Here is a 24,323-nt window from a genome sequence, read left to right as displayed (position 1 = left end):
TTCTGAAAAGCTGAGGGGAGTGGGAAATTTGTAAAGGATTTCTGCTATAGAACAGTGGATAAATTTTCAGCAGGGCTTAGAGCTTTAAGAGTTGTATGTGCTTGGGCTGCATATCTAGTACCTGTAGGTCATAGCTTCATGGCTGAGTAGAAATTTGTACCTGAGTGTCCTTAATCTTAGGTCCAACATTTTCAAAATCGCATATTATTAACTTTTAAGCATTCTGTTTCATTAACATCCTTTGTTGTTAAAATGCAACAGTATAAAGCATGGTATTGGTACTAGTTTAAAACCTGTGACATATAATTTCACTATTGAAACAAAGGTTTTCTCTGTGTATAATAATAGTAATGTATATAATAGTAATAAATCTACCAGGTTAAGCCCAGAGACAAAGTTTTCTCAGGAAGTTGGGAGTGAATTAAGTGTGCTGCTCATGGTATGTATATACTCATCACACCTTCACATCTGATAAAATTGCTTGGCAGGATTTGGTGTCATTTCTAAGACCTGCAAATCCTGTTTGACAAGAGGTCAAACTTTTGGATAAAAGTATTTTGTGCTAATCATGAGAAGTGCAACATATATTTCAAAGCACTTTCTTAAAATTACCGTATATTCCATCTCTAGCCTAAGACTCAGCATATGGCTGCTTCAGAATGCTCCAATGTTTGTGGAGTTGCTTTTTTCGGATCCCTTTTGGGATCAGGGTTGTTGGGGTTTTTTGTGGCAGGGAATCTACACTGTAGAGATTTCAGTTGGAAATACCTAGAAATGAAATAAATAAGTGTGTGCAGAACTTTTCTAATTAAAATGGAAAAATAAAGCATTATATACTATTGAATAAAATTCCTTTTGCTTTTATTTGCTATATCTGCTGCAAATGGGTAATTTAAGTTAGAATACCTTAACATTTCTTTAAAAAGGTTTTCTTTGGTGTAACAAGTAGCACAAGAGGAAGTAGGATCTCTATGCAATTTTATCTTGCCTTTTTGATATATAGCCATTAATAATAACTATTTCTCTTGTTTTCATAGGCAGTGTTGTGGGTAATTTAGGACATTCATTTTTCAGTCAGAGTTTTCTCGGCAGTAAGGAGCATGGCGGCTTCTTGTATGTTACACCTGTGTATCAGTCGCTGCAGGACTTGGTGCTCCCCACTCCACCATATTTATTTGGAATCCTTATCCAGAAATGGGAGACTCCTTGGGCCAAAGTATTTCCCATCCGACTGATGTTGAGACTTGGAGCTGAATACAGGTGTAAGTCCTATTACTCTTCAGTGTCCCATTAGATCCCAGCCTTGGTTTCAGAGTGTCATATATACATATTTTACCATTTTGTTGCTGGTACATTGCCTTGGATTCAAACTTTTTGCTTTGTGAGCAAAGAGAGTCTTCTGTTCATGGAGCAAAAGGTTAGGGTCCAAGCTACCGTTGTAAGGACATTACTAAATGTGATTCTGTTGGCCAAATTAACCTACATTAAAGTAGTTGCTTGTGCACGTAATGCACTGTAGGGTATATTATATGGGAACAGTGTCTGAAGTGGGTTTAAAATGGCTTCCTGTGTGGCTCTGTGGCTCCCTATCAAGCATGGGAGCTTGGAGCAACTGGTGCAGTCATCATTTTCAGAGTTGTATTCAGTGGTTCTTTTGTGTGTGCACCACTTTCATAAGTAACTGAAACCTAGGCAAACTTGGAAATAAAAATGGTTACAGAAACCTAGTACTGAATATCAGCTGTTAAGATCTCCACAACAATCATTTGTTTAAGTCAGTTTGGGTTAGTGTTAGATCACACACAGTGACTTCTTGTGCTCCATTTTGGCTCTGTAGTGTACAAATAAAAACATGGAAAGTGTTGCTAGAAAAGGCAGAGCATCTTTCCTCGGCACACGTCTGTGCTCCAAGTAGAAATCTGAAGGCCCATCCTATTATTCTATTCTTACAATTGTCCTTGATCAGACAGGCACCAACATAGGTGGAATGATTCCTTCCTTGTATGTGACTGTATGTGGACCACTGGCAAAGAACCACAATGAGGGAGAACTCTGGGTTGGATCAAGACTTGTCACTTTGCAAAAAAGGACTCATTCCATTTGCAGAGGGAATCAGAATCCAGTGGGGGTTCTCCACTTGCGGAAGGACTGTGGTTTTTGTTGTGCAAATGGAACTTCTTCCTGTGCAAGTGGAACTTCTCACCATGGATACAAGCCATGGTGTTATTTTGATCTTCCTACTGTTGATATTTTTCAAAATTTGATTTTCTAGCTACCAAATGCAAGGTTTTGGGAGTAAACTTCTCCATAGATATGTTTGAATCTGAGATCTTTTTTCCTACTTTCTTAGTGTACCCGTGCCCACTTTTCAGTGTCAGATTTCGTAAGCCACTGTTTGGAGAGACTGGACACACAATTATGAATCTTCTTGCAGTAAGTGATGGTTACAAGATTATTTCGTAAATAGAAAAATGTATGTGTCCTGTTCACTCACCTTATTTATATGCACTGTTATTCTGAAAATATAATGCGTAGATTTCTTAAATCTAGATATGATGGAGTAGAATTTATTTATTTATTTATTTAGCAAATTTATATACAGTTTTCAAGCAAAAAATTATTCTCAAAGTGTTTTACAAACTACATACAAAAACGTAAACAAAAAATATAATTTAAAACTGGCTAAAACATCCATATGATTTCAAAAGATAATTTAAAAGACATCACAAAAACAAGTATTTCTGAGCATAACAAAAATACCATAGAACACCACAATACCAATTTTACAGCTCAGATTATAATTACTCCCTAAAGACTATTAGCCCCTATCCCTAAAAGGATAAGTCTTTAAAGGAGGTGGGGATGAGGTTTGCTCTCAATATCATGCAGAATCTAATACACAGTTTTATGCAACAAATATCTATTTTAAATCAAGAGAACACTAAAGGTCCTTTTTTTAAAAAACATCTCTGAACTGGACCATCATATAGCTGTAGGCACACTACTGTTAAAAAAAACCACCTAAGCATTTCATCTGTACATTTGTACCAAGGAACCCCAGTTTAGTGTCCTGTAATATTTTTTTTTTTGTATGCTAGAGAAAGAGCACAGCTGCGCTCTAGGACAGAAAGAATACCTTGGAGTGATGCTGATGCCCCATAGCATTTAAGGAGCTTAAACAGGCACCTGTTCTAAATGTGAAGTGTGTTATTGGACACCAGGAAGGAATATAGCAGAAGTGGGTGAGTGGGTGGGAATGGGAGATTATCAGGTGCTCCTTTCCTGTTCTTGTTGCCCAAAGGCAATTTCTATTTTCTCAGCTTACTCTGATACACATTACGTCTCATGAAACTCATTGGTACAATATCAGTTCTTTCTACTTGATGTTGTTTTCAGAGCCCCTACTGATGGGTTAGGTTGCTCCTGAAACCAAGTGTATTTTTCAATATTTTAAACAAAATAGTGAGTAAAGAATACTGCTTATTGCAAATGGATTTAGTATTTTTATTGTAATTTTTCAAAGTTGACCCATAGTTCTTGCGTTGCTGAAACTCAAATTCCAGCAGCAATTGTGATTTTCATTGTTCTGTGCACTGACAGGACTTCAGAAATTACCAGTATACACTGCCAGTTGTCCAAGGCTTAGTGGTTGATATGGAAGTGAGGAAAACCAGCATCAAAATTCCCAGCAACAGATACAATGAGGTATGTAGTGTGAATAAATATGTAACAAACATGTCCTAGAAGCATCACAGCGATTCCTCTATTGATGAAATATTGAATGAATTAGGAGTTACTTGAGGGGTGAATACAACTGGATCTGTGAGACCGGGTTTCAAATTCTTGCTCAGCAAGGAACTGAGGGAGCAGCTTTGGTTAAGCCATGATATCTCTTTACCTTGTCTCCCATCTGAAAAATTATGAATAATGACATACCTTAATATCTCATGTTGATATGGCAGATCAGGTGTAAACCATCTTGCATGTTCTCCTCCTCCAAAATATTGTATGCCATAAATCATATTATTTCTTTTGGAGGACTAAAATTTTAATTCAGTGATTGTTAAATGTTTATTTTATTTTTTCAAAGAGCCAAGAAACAGCATTGCAAATAGTTTAATTTGGCCCTATTCCTGGGATGGGCACTCTACAGCCATTGGCCTGATTTTATGTGATCGTTGGCAAGCATCACCTCAGACCCTTGGCAAGAGTGAAGTGCCCCCCATGGAAAAAGAGAGAGAGAGAGAGACAGACAGACAGACAGAGACTACCTTTGGCTCTGGCCTTGGCCACTGCTGACTTTAGCCGCCCCCCAGTTATCCCTGAAAGGAGTTCTTTGACAGAAAAATAAATTTGCCTCCATCTGCCCCGTACAGATGTCATTTTTCTTCAGTTTTTGCACCTGTGGAGACAGTTCTCACATTTCTTGGGTGGTGGTCTCATATTATGTGGTAATGGTGAATGTTTTGGTTGCAGATGATGAAAGCCATGAACAAGTCCAATGAGCATGTTCTAGCAGGTGGGGCATGCTTCAATGACAGGGCAGACTCTCATCTCGTGTGTGTGCAGAATGATGATGGGAACTATCAGACACAGGCCATCAGTATTCATAATCAACCGCGGAAGGGTGAGAGTTGTTGACAATGTATTCACCCCCCCATAAACAGTCTGCTGTTTGCATTGTTTTCTTGTTTGTTGTTTTTTGCCTGTAAGCCCTTTTAATTTTGTAAGTGCATGATGAGCAAAGAGCCCTAATGCCTGAAGGCTGTTATGGCCTGAATGAGAGCCACTAAACTGAGACTGAATCCTGATAAGACAAAGGCACTGTTGGTGATGGTTCACAGGTGAGAATTGGGTATACGGCCTATTCTGAACGAAGCTGCAACCCCTCCCGAAGAAACAGATTCATAGGCTGAGGGTGCTTCTAGAAGCTCACAAGGCTTCAATGGCAAGAGGTGCCTCAGCCCAGCTTCTGCTGGTTCATCACCAGGGCAGCCTAGCTATATGGGCTGGTAACCTCACGTTTAGACTACTGCAGTGTGCTCTATTTGGGGCTGCCCTTGGAGATGCAGTTGGTGAAGAATGTGGCTGCAAAAGTCTTGACAGGTTCATATGTAAGTGATCTTTGACACTGGCTGCCTGGGCCCAATTTAAGGTGCTGGATTTGGTGTACAAAGCCATATACAGCTCCATGTAAACATCCTTGCAATAATAAAATTTATGAAGCTTGAAATATCATGCTATTGAAAGGAGCTTTCCTCTATCATTGAATATTGGTAGTTGCATACATTTGTTTTACATGGGCTGTGTTTGGATTATTGGCTGCTTTGTTGCTGATCTGATTCTGAAACCTGGCTCTTATATACAGTGTCTTAGTTTTAGAATTATTAACACATTACCTTGTTTTTTTACATTTTAATATAATTATATTTCTCATGTTTTTATCTTACATTGTTTTTAACTCCACATGTAATACCTAATATATTTTATTGTGTTTTATGTGTTTTCTTTTTATCTTCTCTACTGGTCATTGACTTAAACAAACAAACAATATGAATCTTATTCATGTCTCCCATTTGTTGCAGTGACTGGAGCTAGCTTCTTTGTATTCAGTGGAGCTCTAAAGTCTTCTTCAGGCTATTTGGCAAAGTCCAGCATTGTAGAAGGTAAGTTTTGAGTCACCTTTCACCATGTACACTAGTTTCTTCATGGTTAAATGTAACAGTGCTTTGGTGGTAGTTAGAACTTAACCTTGTTTACAAAACATATTGCTAATTTTAAACTAAGTACTGTGTTCTTAGAATCTTAGAGCAAGAGACAAGCTTAAATAAACAAAAAAGAGGATGTACTGACTCCTGTGCTTATAGTACTAGGTGGTGGAGGAAAACTGAATGTGGATAATGTGCTTAATTTTTTTTAAGGGGTGAAAATTTCTGTCTGTGAGGATTTTAACACTAGAACAGGAATATAGATGATAGATAAGTAGTAGTTATGAAAAAGGCTCTTTAAAATTAATTTGTACTCTTGCTGTCAATACCAATTATATTGTGTATATAATATAAATAATGAAATAAACACCTGTTTCAGTTTAGGCTAATTTTGTATAATATGCTGCAGAATGTAGCACACACAGTACATCCTGGAATGTTTTCTTTTGGAGGGGGTGTGTGTTAGAGATTGGGATTGTGCTGTCCTATCCAGGCTTTTGATTCCATTTTTATACTAAGGCCTAATCCATATAATTTTATGCCTTGATTTTTGTAGTGTGTGAATTGTGTGGGCTGCACTGTCTACATATAGACCCCTAGGCAAATCTGAAATCCAGTACTCAGGACTCCACCTGCCTCCTGTTAGCAAGTGTATGTTCAAAAGTTTGGTTTAGGACTTGGATGTTTGCAGCATGAATCCACCGTACATTTGTTCTCTGGTTAAGAATACAGCTGTGGGCTGTTGTCCTGATTGTGTCTTGTCCTACCTAGATGGAGTCATGGTCCAGATAACAGCTGAAAATATGGACTCCCTGAGGCAGGCTCTGAGGGAGATGAAAGACTTCACTATTGCCTGTGGTAAAGTGGATGCTGAAGAGCCTCAAGAACATGTGCACATTCAGTGGGTGGATGATGACAAAAACTTCAACAAGGGGTAAATATAGGAGTATTTTCTTGATATTAAATGAGCTTGTTTGGTTTTATATGCTTTCTTGGCAAGGAAAAGATGGCACATTCATCTACCTGTTTGCATGGAGTGCATGTTATATTCCAGGAGGTGATATTCTTAAGGGGTATGAACTAGCACCTTCAAATTAATTAGCAAGAGGGTGTTAGCTGATCTGACTCCCCAGAGGTGTTTTTTATTTTAAAAAAGCCTGATGCTAAGGCCAGGTGTCTCACGAATTAATTTATCATATGTATATCTTGCTCTACAACATCACCTGAACACTTGTTGAAGGTTAATGCTATAGGAACCAAGCTACCCCTTACAACTTGCATGAGAGATTAAAGCATGTACTACATGAGTATCTTTGGTATTTGAAATTTGTGTATGCACCATCTTGTGAGATGAATGCACAGGCATTGTGTCGACATACTGAGGGAAATCGCAGCAGCTGGTGCTTTCTGTCAGTATGTGTGTGAGTGTGCAAGGAGGAGACATATCCTTTGTTGTCTTAAAATAATTGCTGTAAAGGAATTGATAAGGTATGTTGAACCACCGATGTAAGATACGTGCACGGGGTGTTAACAGCTCTAACTGCATTTTATGCTTCCACATGTGGTGGCAATTACTTTTCAGTTGCAGGGCTTAACACACTGTTTATTGTGTTAACTGTGTGGCAGTTGTTATGCTTCCCTAGAATGTCTTCATGCTTTTCTGTGTAATGCAGTAGTAGAATGTGCTACATTCCCCCGCTGCAGGGACATTACTTCAAAGAGGCATTTACCTCTGATATGTATTTAGGATGCTGCCGTTGTAGTAGTATTCCAGATGACTTCCTGGAGTGTTCTGTGGTTTCACACAGACAATTACTTTTGATGGGAGCAGCTTCCTGTTTACCTTTACAGTGGCATTAGCCTTAATCTTGCTTCAGTAGCTTGATGATTACCAAAACGAAAAAGGGAAGAGTTTTGCTACCGTGTGAAAAAGACTTCTGCATTAAAACAAACACTAAATGTTTACACCAAATAGTGGGGAACCTTAGGTCTGGGGGCAGAATATAGCCCTCCAGACCCCTTGTATCATCCTCCCACCCCATCCTCCCTGCTCCATGAATTCCTTGAGTGTTTGTCTGGCTGGAATGTGTCCTTGAATTGTTATGTCTTTTGTTTGCCTGCATTGAGAGATGTTGAGGGGAAAGGGTGTAGAAACCTCTCACATTTGTGCAGTAAGTTCCATTCCAGTTGCTCATAAAGGTCAGACTCATCTCCTGCCCCACCCACCACTGACACGCGTCTCACGAGAAAATGCAGTTTGGTTGGAAAAAGTTCTGTGCCCTCGCAGCCATACATTGTCCAAAGTGTTGAAATGTTAGGGTATTGGTATGGGGACAAAGACAGCTTTGAACTGTGTTTTTCTTTTTAAAACGTTTCCTAAGTATTCAGATGGCTATCTATTTACTGTATAGAGATGGGACCTTAGACGTAATTTAGTCCAACTCCCTGATTAATATAAAAGGGCAATGGCAGCATCCCTGCCAGTACACCATTAAGCTCTGCTTTAGTACCATACACATGCTTTGCAACTGTACCGATCACATTTCTGGCTTTGGCTTTTCTGTGGTACAACTGGAAGCACTGTTAACATGTGCAAAATTGATTTGACCAGAAATGGTGGTAACAAAAAAGGTGTATACAGAAGGCTCTTTCATACTTTGTGTGTCTGCACACAGTCTGTTTAACTGCTTGTGGTGTTATATTGTAATTTCCCCAATGTATATGAAATTGTCTTGATGAAGGGACTTATTTTTCTGCATAGTCTTCTGATCTGGGTCTGTATTCTGAAATTCTGCTAACAAAAGTTCCTTACTTCCTCCTTTCTAGTGTTGTAAGTCCCATTGATGGAAAATCAATGGAGTCTATCACAAGCGTGAAAATATTCCATGGCTCAGAGTATAAAGCAAATGGGAAGGTCATTAGGTGGACAGAGGTGAGGAAGCAAAACTGTTTTTGTATGTTAATGCAGAAGTATTGCTTGATTTGCGGTGGGGGGAAGCCATGTTAGCCCTCACCAAATACTCTGGTTGAAGGCAAATGTGTTCCTTTTTATATAGCCCAGGCTGAGACTCATTGTGTGAGTTCTACTATACAGGTCCTTGAATATAGCCTTGGGACTTGGCTCTGAAGGATATAGTACACTACTGAATAGAAGGTATCCTAGAAAGACTCTTGATACATTTATTGGCAGTCCATCTACCCTAATTATTCTGGCTATTTCTTTCATACTGATGGGATGAGCAGAAACCTAAGGCTGAGTTTTTATTTGTTAAAATGTGACAAACTTCTAGATCTAATTATCAAGGAGATCCGCAGAGATAAAATTCCCAATGATATAAGGACATCTATGCCCACCATCATGTCCTTTTGGAAAATGCCCAAATGTTTTCTTAATTGTTTGGTGCCCTTCTAGGTCTAACTACTTTCCCTCAATGGCTGAAATCCCTGCCATTAATTGGAGTAGAAAGCTTGCCCTCATCACAATGATCTTGAGTTACAAGAATAGGACGTTACAGTACAGAAAATTTAGAGACTGGAAAAATTATGTTTTCTTCAGGTTTTCTTTCTGGAAAATGATGACCAACACAATGGCCTAAGTGACCCTGCTGACCACAGCAGGCTGACTGAGAATGTGGCCAAGGCTTTCTGCCTGGCCTTGTGCCCTCACCTGAAGCTTTTGAAGGAAGACGGGATGACCAAGCTGGGTTTACGTGTTACGCTTGATGCTGATCAAGTAAGTGAACACATCTTGTGGGGAAAATTCTCTCCACATCTTTGGTGTTGGTAATTAAGCTGGAACCTATTTTGGGGGTGGGGGAGATATGCTTTTTTACAGAATTGCTGTGACCCTAATGTAAAAACATGCAGATTGAGGTTACTGTACTATTCATTCCTTGAAAATGATTCTTCTTATTCAGTTGTTAGGTGACACAAGCTCTTCCCGGACCTCACTTCCGCTTTTTGAATTGGAAAGGACCTCCTTTTACACTTGTTTTTATGTCTGTTGTATTTCAGAAAGCTGAAAAAAGCCTCTTTTAAACTTCTGAGGGTGATTATTTGAAAAGCTCTAAATTCAAGCCTATTGTGGATTCTGTTTCATGTAATCTTGAAGGGTTGCTTCAAGATCACAGGGTGGGCCTGCTTACCTGCATTCTTCCATGGATAAAATTTTATTAGGCGAGAACCTCTTCCGTCATGCTAAGGGATTGCTTTTGTCTCTAGTTTCAAAACAAAATAATATTTTCTCTTTACTTACTTTTTAGGTTGGCTACCAGGCTGGGAGCAATGGGCAGCCACTGCCTGCTCAGTACATGAATGACCTGGACAGTGCCTTAGTTCCAGTGATTCATGGAGGGGCATGCCAGCTGAGTGAGGGCCCAGTCATAATGGAGCTTATTTTTTATATTCTGGAAAACATCTCATAAGGACTTCATTTTCTGTTCAGACCTGTTCCAGCAGCAGCTGTATCTGAATCATTTGCACTTTAAAACTGGAAAAATTAAGCTTTTGTTAACACTATTATGAGGGGGTGGGTGCGTGATTGAGAACAGTTGTTCCATAATTCTGAATCGTCTATGCATTTGTCAACAAACAGGATCAGGGCAGCTTCTATACTACAAAATGGCTATGCTATCTTTGCAGCTAATACACTTCTGTTACGGATTAGAAACAAACAATGGTCATGTTTTAAGACAATTGCAGTCATGTATTCAATGCTCAAACGGGTGCAGAGATCACTGGGGAGTAAATAAAAGGAAAGGAAATGTAAACATTTCTGATGTTTGTAGATGAACTTATTATGAAGACCTCCATTCTGACCTCACTATACTGCCGCTTATGGTTAATTTCTCTAGACATTGAAATTATCGTTTACATTATCTTGACCTGATTATTGGTTGAAGTACCTCCAAGACATGTCGGAATATTCTATAGAGATGTACAGAGAAAGAAAGCAGCATGACTGAGGGTACCTTCTACGTCTGTCCCAAGCAAAGCAGAATCTCTCTAGAAGCTGTATGTAAATTACGCTTGCAGTTTGTGTGTATAAATAGGATAGTTTAACTTTATTTTTCTTTATTTGTGATAAAACTGTTCCCTAAGCCTGATGACATAGCAAAAATCTGCCCTCGTAAGTTTTGAGAGAGCCTGTCACAGGCGTGAGAATTGTTAGGCTTAAAAAAAAATAAGTTACCATGGAAATTTGTTCTTTTTGTAGTTTGGCCCTGGGTTTTTTTTTAGGTAACTTTTTATTTTCCCATTTGGTGTACATTTATCCCCACCATTAAGCCTGCACTTATCTAACACTTTATAGTAGCAGCACTCTGTAAAGCTAGCCTGTGAAAACTGTAATAGTTTGGCTGCTGTTGCATGTTTTGCTTTCACTTCAGGCTGAGAAGTTTGCACTCTGTCTCACCTAAGACGGCACTTATGAGAAGAACGGCTTGAGCCCTTTCACTGCAGCGTACAAAGCTGGCAATGAGAGTAAGCAAAAGAACACGAGCACGTTCCTATTAAATCCAATTTCCATCCCTGAGCAACTGCTAGCCCTGTGGAAAGAGCTGTGTCCACATAAGAGAGAAAGCAAACCTAAGCTTTAACAAGACACAGGCTGCTGTTATTCAAGGCTGGCCACCCCCCTCCATGGGTAAGGAGGACAGTCTGGCCTTTTAAAGAGCAATCTAAAATTGGAGCAGCATGGGCAAAATGGTGAGCATTCAAGGGTAAGGAGGGGACAGCAGTTGTTCCAAGCCTGTCAAGAAATTATTTTTTAAAAGCAAACATATAGCAGTGAGAGCTGTAATAGTTAACTTTCCTCTGTGGGTAGGAAATCATAGTTGAGCAAGGTGCTACTGCTTGCCTAAGATTAGTAATAACAAAAAAAAAGCCCTCCTAGTACAACCTATGTAAACTGCAACTAGAACATAAGGAAGTCAAGGCATTAGAACTAGACCCCAAATTAAATGGCTGGAGAAGTTAACCCCACCTGAATACAAACACTTCTACTGAATTTATTAATGGTGGGCCATATGCTATGAAGACAGTTAAATTCTTAGCCCATGCTGAACCTGAAAAGAACTCAGGTGCTCAATATTCTGCCCTGGGAGACAGGGTGGGCATAAAGAGGCTCCTTTGCAGAAGAAGGGCCTTACATTTCCTGCTCTTTCTTTTCCTTGCATATAAAAAGTTGCTTTTAAATTTTACTTCCTTCTGTGACAACGTTCAATTTTACAGACGGAAGCTGAACTCTATTTAGATTTTACATGGCTGCAGTAGATTCCTACTTCAAGAGATGGCATTCCAATTTCACCACAGAAGTAGCTTTTTCAATGACTTTGTTTTGCTATTAAACTTACTGATAGAGGGAAAATACTGACTTTTCCTTCCTCCTTTCCCCCCTGCAGAAAATCATTTGTTTGGGTTATGTTTGTGCAAAATGCTATTGACTGACTGGTTTGCTTCAACCATAGCCTTTAAAATGACCTTAAAATTTACCATAATGTTAAGAAATGAGTACTTGTTTAAAGAGAAAAATGTACTTTTAAAATTCAGTTACACTGCAAAAGACTGCATATTATATTTTTATTTTCAACATGTAGTTTTGTATATTAAATTTATTAAAATTAAAAACTGAATATTGTATTGTCTCTATCCACTTAAGATAAACTCTGCCTGATTGGCAGACTTAGTTCTATATTCAGGTACACACCTAGGTTTAACATTCTAGAAAACAGGCAACTCTTTCTTTTGTCAAATTACTGTTTCAACTTACACCCAAATGCTGTGCTTCTCAAAATCCTTAAGCAGTAAAAAGTTTAATTCTTCCTCTCCACTGAAAAAGAACACAAGAACATGGGCAGATTGAGGAAAACAGCTTAATAATAAATCAGCTACTAGCAATCTCAATATGGTATGGGCCTTTCGTGATAATGTTGCTTTAGAGCAAGGTTATGGGGTAAACTTACAGAGAAAGGGGGGGGGGGGAAATGCAGTGATGGCTTTAAAAAAAATTCATTCCAGGCAATGTCAAATGCATAATCATGCTGCTGTTAACAGTAATATGCTTAACCTAATGCTGTGTGCAAGAATAGAATTTATTCCAGGGCTAGGAAACACAATCTTATTTGCAAGTTTACATGATAAACTTCCATTGCTGCAGCCCATCTTAGTATATTGTCAGCCATTAAAACCAAACCTTTTTGCCCTCGCCTGCAAACATGCCCTTTGCATAAGACAGCAGCCCAATGGGTAACAGTCACGTAGTACTAACATTGCTACTTTCAGCAAGGTTTAAGGTAGGTCTATCTTTGTGGATCAGCACCTTCTTTCCCAGTAGTAGACTTACAAAGCTTACCAACTCATACTATATGATAGTTATGAAAATAAAGATGTTATGTTCAGTAGTGCATTCGTTGAACATCTTTGGTGCTTGCAGAAGCTCTATGTATAAAGTCCATTCTGCAGCTTTTAGCATTTCTGTATCTGTGGGTGACAAGAAAAAAAAATAGGAATGTTGCTTTAGAGGAATAATGGAAGGATTAATGAAAGATGATCAAACATCCATGATAGAAGTACAGAGTCTTCCTAGTGTGCTCTCAAACATTAACTGAAGGCAAGTCCATTAAAACCACTCAAGTATAAAGTTTTAGAAATTTATAAGGGACCGCAACCCTTCTTTAAAGATTCTTTCTTGTGGCTACATTGTCCTTTTGTTGGACAGTGACTCATTTTAATTTTAAAGATGAATCGTTTGCTATCATGCATATTTTTAAAAAGAAAACTGCTTCTTGCATGTATCTATAGAATACATTCACTTGTGGTAATCAAAGCAAAATCTTGAGATTGCTCATGCCAGTTGCCATCCTAAAAGACAGATGTACATACCTTAGGTGGAACTAATGTTCAAGGACTAGCCAGTTTTCTGTAATTGTTTGAAGATCCTGCCCACTTAGTGGCTCCCTGAGTCTCACTTTTACTTCTAGTTTCCCTCCAGTAGGCTTCCTGCCATCCAAAACCTAGACACAGAAGCAACATGAGAAGTTTAATCACAAGAGATATAACCTAGAGAACTGCAATTGGCTTTGAACATTCAGTAGGGTTTTGGACTTCACTTGTGGCAGCTGTATGTATGGCAGGTGGGATCCAAAACAAAAAGTTCAATGTGGATTGCTCAGTCATATTCTCTAGGATATGGGGGGAAAAACCCCCTGTTAGTCAGCATTTCCTGGCTGGTGAGCACATTTGGTCCTCATTGGGGTTTTTTTTTTTGCAAAGGGGATTGTCTTGTCTCGTGCCCGTAGGTTTTTTTCACTACTATATTCCCCATTTTTGCCAACCTTGGTGTTTCCCTGTAGCTGCCTAGTACTTCTTCTTTGGTGGAGGTGGCAGGGGGTGGGGGTGGCCTAGACCACCAACAGTGCTTATGTTGGAGCATCAAACAGGGAATGATACTACAAAGTTTACATGGCCAAACATTAGCATCATTAATTCCTTTCAAATCCTGATTTGTCACAGGAAGCCAACAAACTACCCCCCCCCCCCCGTTGATAGAAGTGGTTTAAATCCATTGGCATGGCATCCCTTCTGGAGAGGATAAAATTGCCAAATTGTAGGCAAATAGGCAACATTTTAAAATGGTTTTAAAAAATATGAAATGTAACTTTTCAGAATTGGATAAAATTTGCAAGAAGGTTTACCCTTTCTGAGGGCAGCAATCCCACCAAATTTCAGAAGCTGCAGCTGTTTCCCCACAAGGCTAATAGGTAGAGTTTAGAGTGGATTAAAAAATCACTTAATATCCTTGGGGTTTTTTGTGGGTAATTGCCATTGTAGTAGGAAACCTGCCAGATTACTGACAAATAGAGCTAGGTGCTTTTGTGCTAAGCACCTTTTGGGGTGGGAAGAACTAAAAGTAGGGGGACCTTCCAGGTAAAATATTTCCCTCTGATTCAAAGCTTGACATGTCAGCCACAATATAAGCTCTCCTTTTCCCTGTTGCATAATCAAGTTTAGAGACATGACTTTTGTTTTCAGCAGCATTTTCTAAAAATAACTGTCTGAGGTGTCACAAAGGCCTTTGGGGGTTCCTGCTTTGCCTAGGAAAAAAAATCTCTCTAAGGCATCCCGTATCGCATCAGAAATTGGAATTAAGCTGAATATAATGTGTATCTCTAATATCTGAACATAGGTACCACTTTTTTCAAAGTGGCACAGCACCAGTTGCAATGCATAAAAGCTAATTCCAGAGGTGTTTACATACACACAAGGGAGAGAGACTGTAACTGGATCTCTCCACCACAGTCCAGTAGAAGCAAACTTGGCTCTCCAAGCTTCCCTACTCCTTTGCTGCCAGAATTCCCTGTGGTCATCGCTCTCCTCCCTTCCTTAGGACTTTTGGGGAGCTATGTTGGTCAGCACACTACTTTTGTGCCACCCCCCCCCAACAACATCCTTGGAAAATTCTAGTTGTGCCTTAAGGAAGACCTGCATCCCTATGGGCAACCCTAGTTTCCAAGCACATTTATATCAGCATATGGCAGGTACAGCACCATCCTCATGAGAATGGACGAAAGCTGTGCAAGTAACGAAACTCCTATGAATGAGGAAAGTCAGTGCAGCATATCCTGTTTTACAAACACACTTTCAGCAGGACTACTGTGCAAAGAAGAAGAAAAAGGTAGTCCTTACCACAGCTTTCTTTGAGAACAAGAAAGGTACGGTACCTCAATAATTTCTCTGATTTCACATTCAAATTCCAGTTTGTCCAGTTTCAAGTGTGCTGTCCCCACTTGCTTGTCACTTCTGAAAAAGGACCTGGGGAAGGGGAGGCATGTCAGTGCAAGATTCAGTTTCTTCTCCTAACTTCCACGATGGGAATCGGCAAAAGAACCCCAAAGTCTCTCAGGATCTCAAATTGAGACACAGATCATTCCCAACTCGTGCCTCCAAGGTTAAAAGCGGGTTATAATGCCATTGTTCAGTAGTGCTACCAACAAAAGCCGTAGGCAGGGGTCAAAAATATTTTGCACTGTATAAACTAGAGAGTAGAATGATGTTAAAACAAAACAAAAATCGCTAGTGTTACGTTCAGTGATCAGGCGTGTTTTAGGCTAAGGAAGCAACTGAATGGAATGACCTATTTATTTCCAAATACGCCTAAAGATCATGGCTTGGTTCACAAAAAAAATAGCAGTGCAGAACAGTGCAGAAGGGGAGGGGATTCCCAGGTGCACAGGGAAAAGGCCCAATGCATTTTGATGAAAGTCTTCAGCAGCACTGAGAGGCAAAATTGTAAACACAGCAGCAGCAGCAGTGTGCTTCCTACAGGCTCCCTCACTTTCAAGTGAGTACAGATTTGGAGACAGAGCTTGCAGAAAAGCAGAGCAGTAGTGCTTCTCAGTGGCTCTGAAGACTTTCCTCAAAACATGTCAGGCCTAATAAACCATCTCCCTATGAGCTCTGCCCCCACCCCTTCTGTTAGGAGGAGCCACAGCAAGGCTTGAGCTTATCTGCTCCTATTTGTTTGAGTGCAAGGAAAGATTAGAGGCTTCTGCTTCTAGTCTGCAGCAAACTGCAAGTGCTCTTCAGCTGTTAGTCACATGAAAGGGCTACTGTGGTGGAAGGGGCTGTGGCAGGGACACGTTTTTAATACTACCATCAAAAGCCATATGAGTCTTTCTGTCCCTGAAGTTCATAGCACAACTTCTGAAGTGGGGGTCCTGTTCTGCGTGTGGAGGCTTCAGACCTCAGAAATTACACCCCAACATGGCAAGGGTGGGAGATTCCATGTGACTTCGGAAGGTGGGGTGAAATGTACAGCCCTGCTACACCCTTCCTGTGAATGGCTCCTGAAGAGCTCACCCTCAAATCACATTCAAGGGTTCTGGTTGCTGCATTTGGACAAAAGGGCAAACTAGAAAGAAAAGCTCTCCCTTGCATGTAAAGGAAGGAGCATGCAATCCTGCTAATGGCCTGTCATTTCATCTGAATCAAACCCACTTGTGGGGCTTGCCATAGTGTGAACTTAAGAACAGCAAACTCACCTATGGCCCTCCCTCTTACAGCTTAAAAGTAGTATTGCCTTCCACACTTTTTGGCCACTAGAAATTTTGGATGCATGCTTACAAGAGACATGAGACCACTCCCGCAAACAGATCCTATTAATATTCTTTCCCACTGTTTTCTTCTAGCCTAAACAATCATGCACTCCATCCCAATGAAGACACCTGTACAATCTTAAAACTATACACCCGTGAAACAGGAACTAAGTTGTAGTCAATGCTATATCACAATTATACATTATAGTGCTTATTATAAGCAAATTATTTTGGCCACTAAGGAATCCTTTCAAACAGTTTCTTTAATGCCAGACAACTTGAGACTAAAGGCCACGCTGCAAATAAAGGCAGCTATTCTTACTGTTATATGCCAAATTGACTTAAGATATTCAGTGTGAGATACAGATGTAGCCTTGTAGTACTCAACCAAAAGGAGAAAAGCATCTGAAGTTCATCATGGAAGATTTCCACCCTCCCGCACCACAACAGTCATGTGGGTGCATGTCCTGTTTCAGCTGTGGCTTAGATCCCTTGGGGGCAACAGGCATCAGAAGCAGTGAACTGGCCTGCTTGGCAAAGGGGATTCTGTGTTTTGATATGGAATCAGCACAAAAATGCATTAGGGTCTACAGGATGAAAAGATTGACAGCCCCTGATCCCTGCTGAACTGCCAGCCTTAGTATACAGGCCTAGTAGTATAGAGCCAAAATTCTCAGGAGTTTTCACAGCTTTTGGTTTTAGTAGAGTATTAACAACACCCAAATACAGCGCCTGTCAGTCATCTAAGAAGATCAAGCAGAAGACCAATATTACGCGACTGTAGTCTAAAAGTTCAAGCACTGCAAATGTCTGAAAGACGTATCTGCTGCATATGAGCAAATCTCTACAAAGACTTCAAAATAGTTCCTCCCCATATTCTCAATTATATCTTCAGTTACCCTGTAGCTAAAAATTCCAAACACACAATGATGCCTACAGATTGTATGCGACAAAGGGTTACATTTTTTTTAGCTCCAAAAGAAATCTGGGAATTGTTTTAAAGCAGAATTAACAAAGTCCTTGAGCTCAAGCAATCAAACTGTTTCCCATTAGGCATGAACCCCTACTCACCCTTTGTGGAAGATTTCAAATTTAATTCCTTTAGCCTGAATCGCTCTTCGGAAACCTCTGTGATTTCGGTTAATGTTCAGCTTGAACAGCTGATCATATTCTGGAAATGCACAGACAGATAATCAGATACAAACAGCTGATGAGACGACTCTGAACCAAATAAAAGATCAAGAAAAGTGTGGTCAACACCTCAAAATAAGCACGTGGGAGATATTTTGCCATGGAAAAACCTTTCAATCAAGTAGGCCCCACAGGTGCATATCTGAGAGGTACAGATTGTACTGAATGACACAGTGACTTGGTCCCTACGTTTTCCTCTGCGAGAAGAAGAAGCCAAGACAAAGGACTGCAAGTCCTTATGTATATTACCCTATTCAGTAAGTTTTTTTTTCAAAAAAGAACCTGCAAAAAAAGTGCTACAGGATTCATGCTAAATAGCTGTGAAATAATAGATCCCAAACAATTCTATGCAGTTGGGGGTAAGAGGGTGACATCTTTTCTGTGGCAAAATGAACAGCAATGTTGGATTTCTAAGGGACAGAATGCAGAGGGATCCAAATATTCCAGGTACAAGTCCTTCTGGAGTTGTATAGCTCAGTAGCAGAGCATGCACAGAGTTCCAGGCCCAGCCTTTGGCCATCTCCAGTTAGCCTGTTGAGAGCTGCTGCCACTATACAGAGCAGTGTTGCAAGTTAGGTTAACACCGTTACAGATGCGGAAATCGCTTAATTAAGAAACCCACAATACAAAATTACTACTGCTCTGAAATGAGAGTCTTTGAATTCTGTTCAGGTAGCCGATGCAAACATAAAATGGAACTAACCCTTTTCAGCCTAGCTCTGAAATGAAAATCCAAGAAAAGACAACGTAACGATGGCAATAATAGTATAAGCACATGCACCCACCTGGGCAGTTGGTATTTTTTATCACTGATGTTTTACTTTTCTGAGCTTGCTCCTGTTTTAATAAAAGCAAAACATGGGTTAACAAAACCCGAAAACTAAACACGTACAGCCACACACCATTAATATTCAGCAGAAATCACAACATCTTTGTTTGCTTTTCATTTGGAAAGAAAGTCCTGCATAAGTGTAGATAAAGTTTTCTTGGGCACAGCCCATTCAATATGGAACAAAATGCAAATACTGAGATTCAATACGAAATATACAAGAGATAGAAACAAATGGCGCATGGGGATGTTAAAAAGATAGGTTAGATCCAATGCTAGCATTGCTACCACCATTCAGTCATTTTGCTTTGCCGTAGAACAAGAGCCTGGTGCAGGTAGATTTCTCCGGGACCTTTTCATTTGTCTTCCTTGTCCCCAAGAAGGGAATGGGTATGGATCTTCAGAGGTTGCAACAAACGTGCTCCAAATAAATTGTTTAGCAATTACTATTCTTTTTAACAACCCAATCATACAACAAAACAAATTAACTTCTAGCCCAAAGCACAGAAGAAGTCTCTAGGGAGTGAACAAGGACAAGGTGACCCAATTACTGCCAGCACTTCTAGATGATATCCTAGTTATCAAGCAACATAGCCCTTTCTCTATTTCAGAGGCAGCTCCTTCCCCAGCTGCCTCTCAAGCATCACATATACAACCCTATTAGAAATGCCATTCTCTTTTCTTCTGTGATAAGGCCACCAGAGATGCCACCAGTGACCCTGCCTTCCTAACTATTCTCAGGAAAGCCAGCGGGGTTCTCTGTCCTTGCCTTTACTTGTGAAGACCAAGCTCCCCCCCGCCCCACCATGGGCTGGTTGCTCTAATGCAGGGATGTGTAAGTCAAGCCACTACAGAGGACCACCTTTTCACTTTCGTTAATTCAAGAGAGCTGAAGGGTGGCATAATGGTTAGAGTGTTGAACTATGACCTGAGAGACCAGGGTTAGAATTCCCACTCAGCCACGAAGCTCACTGAATGACCTTGGGCCAGGCACCACCTCCCAGCCTAACCTACTTCACTGGGTTGTTGTCAAGATAAAACGGGGACGAGAACGATGTGCACCATCTTGAGCTCCTTGGGAGAACAGGTGGTATATAAATGTAATAAGCTCATTTCTGTGTATCTCCCCCCTACCTCAGTGATTTCTTTTCAGCCTTGTTAACCCCCTTTAGCACATTCATTCCCCTCCTGATCTCTCTGTATCCTTGTTTTTTCCTCTCTGTTTCTCATTAACACCCATGATCGTCTCTTTGCAGCACCATAGATCTTGCTTTGTACCAATCTCTTTTGTCTCAGTTATCCCACTCACTACAAAAGTTGATAGGGCTTCTCTGCACCTTTATTTTATGCTCTGCTTCTACCCCTGTCCTGATATTTACACAGCTGCTCGCTTAATGCAGCAGCAATGCACAAGTCATCCATTCTCCCAACCTTTGCATATATTACATGGCGGCAAACTGAGGGTTTGCATCTGAATATACTTGATAGGGAACTGTCACCCCAGGGCCTAAAAATTAAGGAGGGAGCAAAAGCCTTGATGTGTACTCACTGTATTCGGGTAATGGAATTCAAATTTCACAAATGCGTCCAAATCATTGGGTGCCACACCTGTGCAAAGAGAGGAATTTAGCTGAGCAAACAGCCGCAGAAACAAAAAGAAAAATGGGCCAAATCTTATGAACACAAGACTGCTGATTATCTCACAGGAAAGAAGAGGCCTCTACTCAGAGATGTTTGTTCCCGATTGTGACCCAATTTGCTTGATAAAAACAAAATGATCCTAACTACTGATTAACAGAGGCCAAGTTCTCAGCTCTATCAGCTGCAGGGAAGATTGCAGAGCAGGAAGGAATCTTAAAAATTCATGTCAATGGTAGACTACCTGGTGGAGCTGGTAGATTTATTCCTCGGACAATGATAAGATGCATTTCTGTGCTACTGAGTTCAGAAAATATTCTACAAAGCAAACAAAAAGAAAAAGTTTACTGCAGCAATCCGGAAGTACTTCACATTGCAATACCAAACGTAGTGAACATGTAGAAATAGGAATCATGAAGAAATACACAGCATGCTTGCTTTCTGACAACTAATTGCAGGGTGAAAACATGGTTTGTTGTTAGTTTATGAACCACAAAGCCTTGCTTAACCATGGTTTGTTTGGTCACTGCAGCCCAGGCACTCTCCAAGCTACAGAGGCACAAGGCAAGAGTAGCTGGAAAACCAACTAGCCTTGTCTGTTTGCCTACTGAACAAGCTGCAACTTAGTATTACATATGCAAACACAGGCAACATCAAGATATGAACAAAGTTAAAGCCCTTTGACTCAAGGGGCTGGGGGAGAGTGGTCCCATTTTCGTGGCAGCCCCACATTTACTGAAATGCCTAGTTCCACTACAAAACATTGGTCACTTTTTTGGGAACAGAAATTCACAGTATTCCAGGTTGCTTGTTCTTGTAAGGTTCAGAAAGGTTTTGTAAAGTTCATCTATCTACAGAGTTAAGACATTTGAAACCTTCCCATCTTTTGGACATCCATACCTTACAATTTTAAAGGTTCTCTCTTCAAAGTGGTGGCTTGGGGGATCCAGCCCCTGGGCCTGTGCAAGCTGTAAGATGTCCAGATCTTTTTTACAAATCTGAGCCAGCTTCTCAAACCTGAAACGCAACACAGAAATACACAACATATAGTAAAAGTGAGAAAGATCAGGAAGCATATTGCCAGAGCTGCTCTGGTTTCATTAATGTTATCAGTGGGTGGCTGCTAAACTCATGGAGGCAGCTCCTACTCAAATGAGAGAATGGCTGGGCTCCACTTAAGGCAGAAATAGCTCCTTGCCAGAGATCAATGGGAAAGCTGTCTAGAAACTGATCAAGCCGGTGGAGCACCAGAAGGACTTAGCTTTCATTACTGATGGGATTTGGGAGCTACCTTCATCAAGCAAGCACAGGGAGCAGAACACTGGTTGCTCACCATGAAATTTCCTTCTTGTTTGACATATGGAGACACCCACCATGTAGGCTGCAATTCTCCAGCCCACCCAACGTAGGGACATGCCATTGAGCTTCCCCTCAAGTGAAAAAGTCAAGTTACACTTTACATAGTTAAGATGGGAGGAACAACTTTTTCCCCAGCCACAAAATGAGTAGACCCAAGGCATAAAAGCAAAATTCATTCTGCCAAGTGGAATTTGTATTGCACCCAGTTGAGATGTGCCTTCAATGCTAAACTCATAATAAACCTACCGGGAAGTTTCAGATACATTTCCCAGATGTGTGAACTGCTTCGAATACTGCAAACATTTCTATTAACAGAAAAAAGGAGGGGGAAGTCAGACCACAAGCTACCTTCAAAAACTGATCTGAGAGAGAAGCTGGCCATGTTCAGACAATCAAATCTCTTCAATAAGCTGAAATAAACATATGCAGTCGTTGCCTTCTGGGCAACCCAACCCAGCTCCAATGAAGCATTCCACAAGTGAGTATACAGTCATCTGCATAAAATCTGCTGCTGGGTTATAGTATAAGTACAATAACTCACAGATGTTAACACTGCCGCTAGAAGTTCTCTCGTTTCCTCTTAAAAACACACATACAGAGGACATATAAAGAAGGCAGCAACTTTTTCTGAGCACCTTTATTTTCAAATCACTTTTGAAAGGAGAGAGAGGGTCACTGATGCTTGTGCATATATCACAAAAGAACAACAGTTTAGAGTTGTATGCAAAATAGGCCAGTTTAAAGTATAGAGAAAGCCCCTCCTGACATAAGGAGGGGGAGGGTTGCGGGCTCACGCCCACCTACATCCGCGCGGGGCTGGCTGTGGCCCCGCGCGACTTGGGAATCCTCGGGCTGCGTCATTCCCTGCGCCAGCCAATCGGCTGGCGACAAGGGCGGGGCTAAGCGGGTCATTTAAGGTCGGGGGAGCCCGGGATCGCCCCTTTTCTTTCCCTCAGCCAGCTGCGGTTTCCCTCCCACCCACCCACCCTCTAGGTTTTCACTCGGACTTTGCTATGGACCTCGGTTGGTCGCCGCAAGGGGCCTGGTAGGAGTTTTTCCACTTGGCTAATTGGCATTATTTTGGAAGCCATTTGGTTTTTTCGCCTACCTCGTAGCAAAACGTCACAACGCCTTTGGTTTTGGCGGTTAGGCATTGGTAGGGGTATTGTTATGCAGATGAGTTGGGGGGGAGGAGCGCCATCACCTCCCCCAAATGCTATGGGGTAGTCTGATAAAGGACTCCAGGGGGCGTTGCCTCATCCGAAACCTATGGAGGCTAGGGCCTAAAGCGCGCTCCCGAGTGGTGACTCCTCGGGGAGCGCCTAGGGATGTGCATCTCAGGGGCTCCCCCTGTTGGTGTTAACCCTTTCCGGTTCTATGCCGGATAGTCTGATAGGACCAATGTTTAAAGCCAATACCGCTCTTACCTGTAATCAATAAAGCTGTGGCCATTTTTCGCCCATTAACCTAAATTCTGGTGTCCAGTGTCTTCATTTATTCCAACTGGGGGGGGGGGCGGGAATCGCCACGCAACATTCTACTTCCACTACAGGACCCTTAGCTATCGATAATGCTATAGGAGAGGAAGGAGTCACACACCTCATGCTGGTCTCTCATTAGCTTGATGAGCTGAACGTACACCTCTTCTGCTTTCTGAGAGAGTCTGAGATCTTCATGATGTATGATAATAAAGTCACCTTCATCATCTGTAGGTGGGGATGGCAGCTACACAGAAACACACAATACATGTCAGAGCTTATCTGGTAAAATTGTGACAGAGAAAGGTGAGCACAGGGACACTCATTCAGAGCAGATAAAAAAAGGGGTGGGGGAAGGATATCAGGAAAGGGTAGCAGGATACTTTCAAGGTTCCTGCCATACTGAGCTAATATGCTGTTAACGCACTCTTCCCCACCCAATCTAGTGTCCTCAACATGCTACAGACTACAACTCTCATCACTGCATGGTTGCTGGCTGAGGCTGATGGGAGTTGTAGTCCAAACCACATTGGAAAGGCTGTGCCAATACATCAGTTTTCTGAGACCTGCAGGTAACGACTAGGAATGATACATCCAACTGTCTTGAATTTCCAACAGCACTGCAAGCATTTATCAATATGAGAATGGAGAAAGCCAACTAGTGACTGCAAGTTTACCGCATTCCACAAGTAAGGTGTTAAAAAAATCTTGAAATGCCCTACCCTTCTGATCATTACCACAGCAGTGCTTCAAGATACCAAACAAGAAAATAGAAGACCAAAGGATTCCAGGGCAAATATAAATAGTTGACTACAGCTCATGCATATGAAAAAAATTGACCCACTAGATCAGGGGTTGTCAACCTGGTCCCTACCGCCCACTAGTGGGCGTTTCAGGATTCTAGGTGGGCAGTAGGGGCTTCTATGGCACATGCTGAATCCTCCTTCCATCGAGCACTGGTAGGTGGTAAGGAAATTTTACCATCAAGAAAGATGCATTAGTGGGCAGTAGGTATAAAAAGGTTGAC

The 24,323-nt window shown here is 41.0% G+C and overlaps 2 protein-coding genes across 6 annotated transcripts in view; one reads left to right on the top strand and one right to left on the bottom strand.

Moving 5' to 3' along the window:
• Positions 1–12,340, top strand: part of ZFYVE9 (zinc finger FYVE-type containing 9) — a 47,559-nt gene extending 35,219 nt beyond the window's left edge. For both annotated transcript variants that reach the window (XM_053392445.1, XM_053392444.1), the window contains 9 exons: positions 1,038–1,262; positions 2,351–2,433; positions 3,601–3,705; positions 4,477–4,627; positions 5,586–5,666; positions 6,480–6,642; positions 8,535–8,640; positions 9,265–9,441; positions 9,971–12,340. In XM_053392445.1, the coding sequence (XP_053248420.1) occupies positions 1,038–1,262; positions 2,351–2,433; positions 3,601–3,705; positions 4,477–4,627; positions 5,586–5,666; positions 6,480–6,642; positions 8,535–8,640; positions 9,265–9,441; positions 9,971–10,132 (1,253 nt within the window). In that variant the 3' untranslated portion in view covers positions 10,133–12,340. The remainder of the gene's footprint in view (positions 1–1,037; positions 1,263–2,350; positions 2,434–3,600; positions 3,706–4,476; positions 4,628–5,585; positions 5,667–6,479; positions 6,643–8,534; positions 8,641–9,264; positions 9,442–9,970) is intronic.
• CC2D1B (coiled-coil and C2 domain containing 1B) overlaps positions 12,271–24,323 on the bottom strand; it is a 37,437-nt gene continuing 25,384 nt past the window's right edge. For all 4 annotated transcript variants that reach the window (XM_053392446.1, XM_053392448.1, XM_053392447.1 and 1 more), the window contains 10 exons: positions 23,418–23,543; positions 22,065–22,123; positions 21,360–21,476; positions 20,704–20,777; positions 20,371–20,429; positions 18,778–18,829; positions 17,873–17,972; positions 15,428–15,518; positions 13,590–13,720; positions 12,271–13,187 (listed from right to left, as the gene is read on the bottom strand). In XM_053392446.1, the coding sequence (XP_053248421.1) occupies positions 13,601–13,720; positions 15,428–15,518; positions 17,873–17,972; positions 18,778–18,829; positions 20,371–20,429; positions 20,704–20,777; positions 21,360–21,476; positions 22,065–22,123; positions 23,418–23,543 (798 nt within the window). In that variant the 3' untranslated portion in view covers positions 12,271–13,187; positions 13,590–13,600. The remainder of the gene's footprint in view (positions 13,188–13,589; positions 13,721–15,427; positions 15,519–17,872; positions 17,973–18,777; positions 18,830–20,370; positions 20,430–20,703; positions 20,778–21,359; positions 21,477–22,064; positions 22,124–23,417; positions 23,544–24,323) is intronic.

The sequence above is a fragment of the Podarcis raffonei genome, chromosome 6 (genome assembly GCF_027172205.1).
Source record: "Podarcis raffonei isolate rPodRaf1 chromosome 6, rPodRaf1.pri, whole genome shotgun sequence".
Lineage (NCBI taxonomy): Eukaryota > Metazoa > Chordata > Lepidosauria > Squamata > Lacertidae > Podarcis > Podarcis raffonei.
Note: the sequence above shows the minus strand (reverse complement) of the source record. Positions and strands in the feature narration are given on the sequence as shown.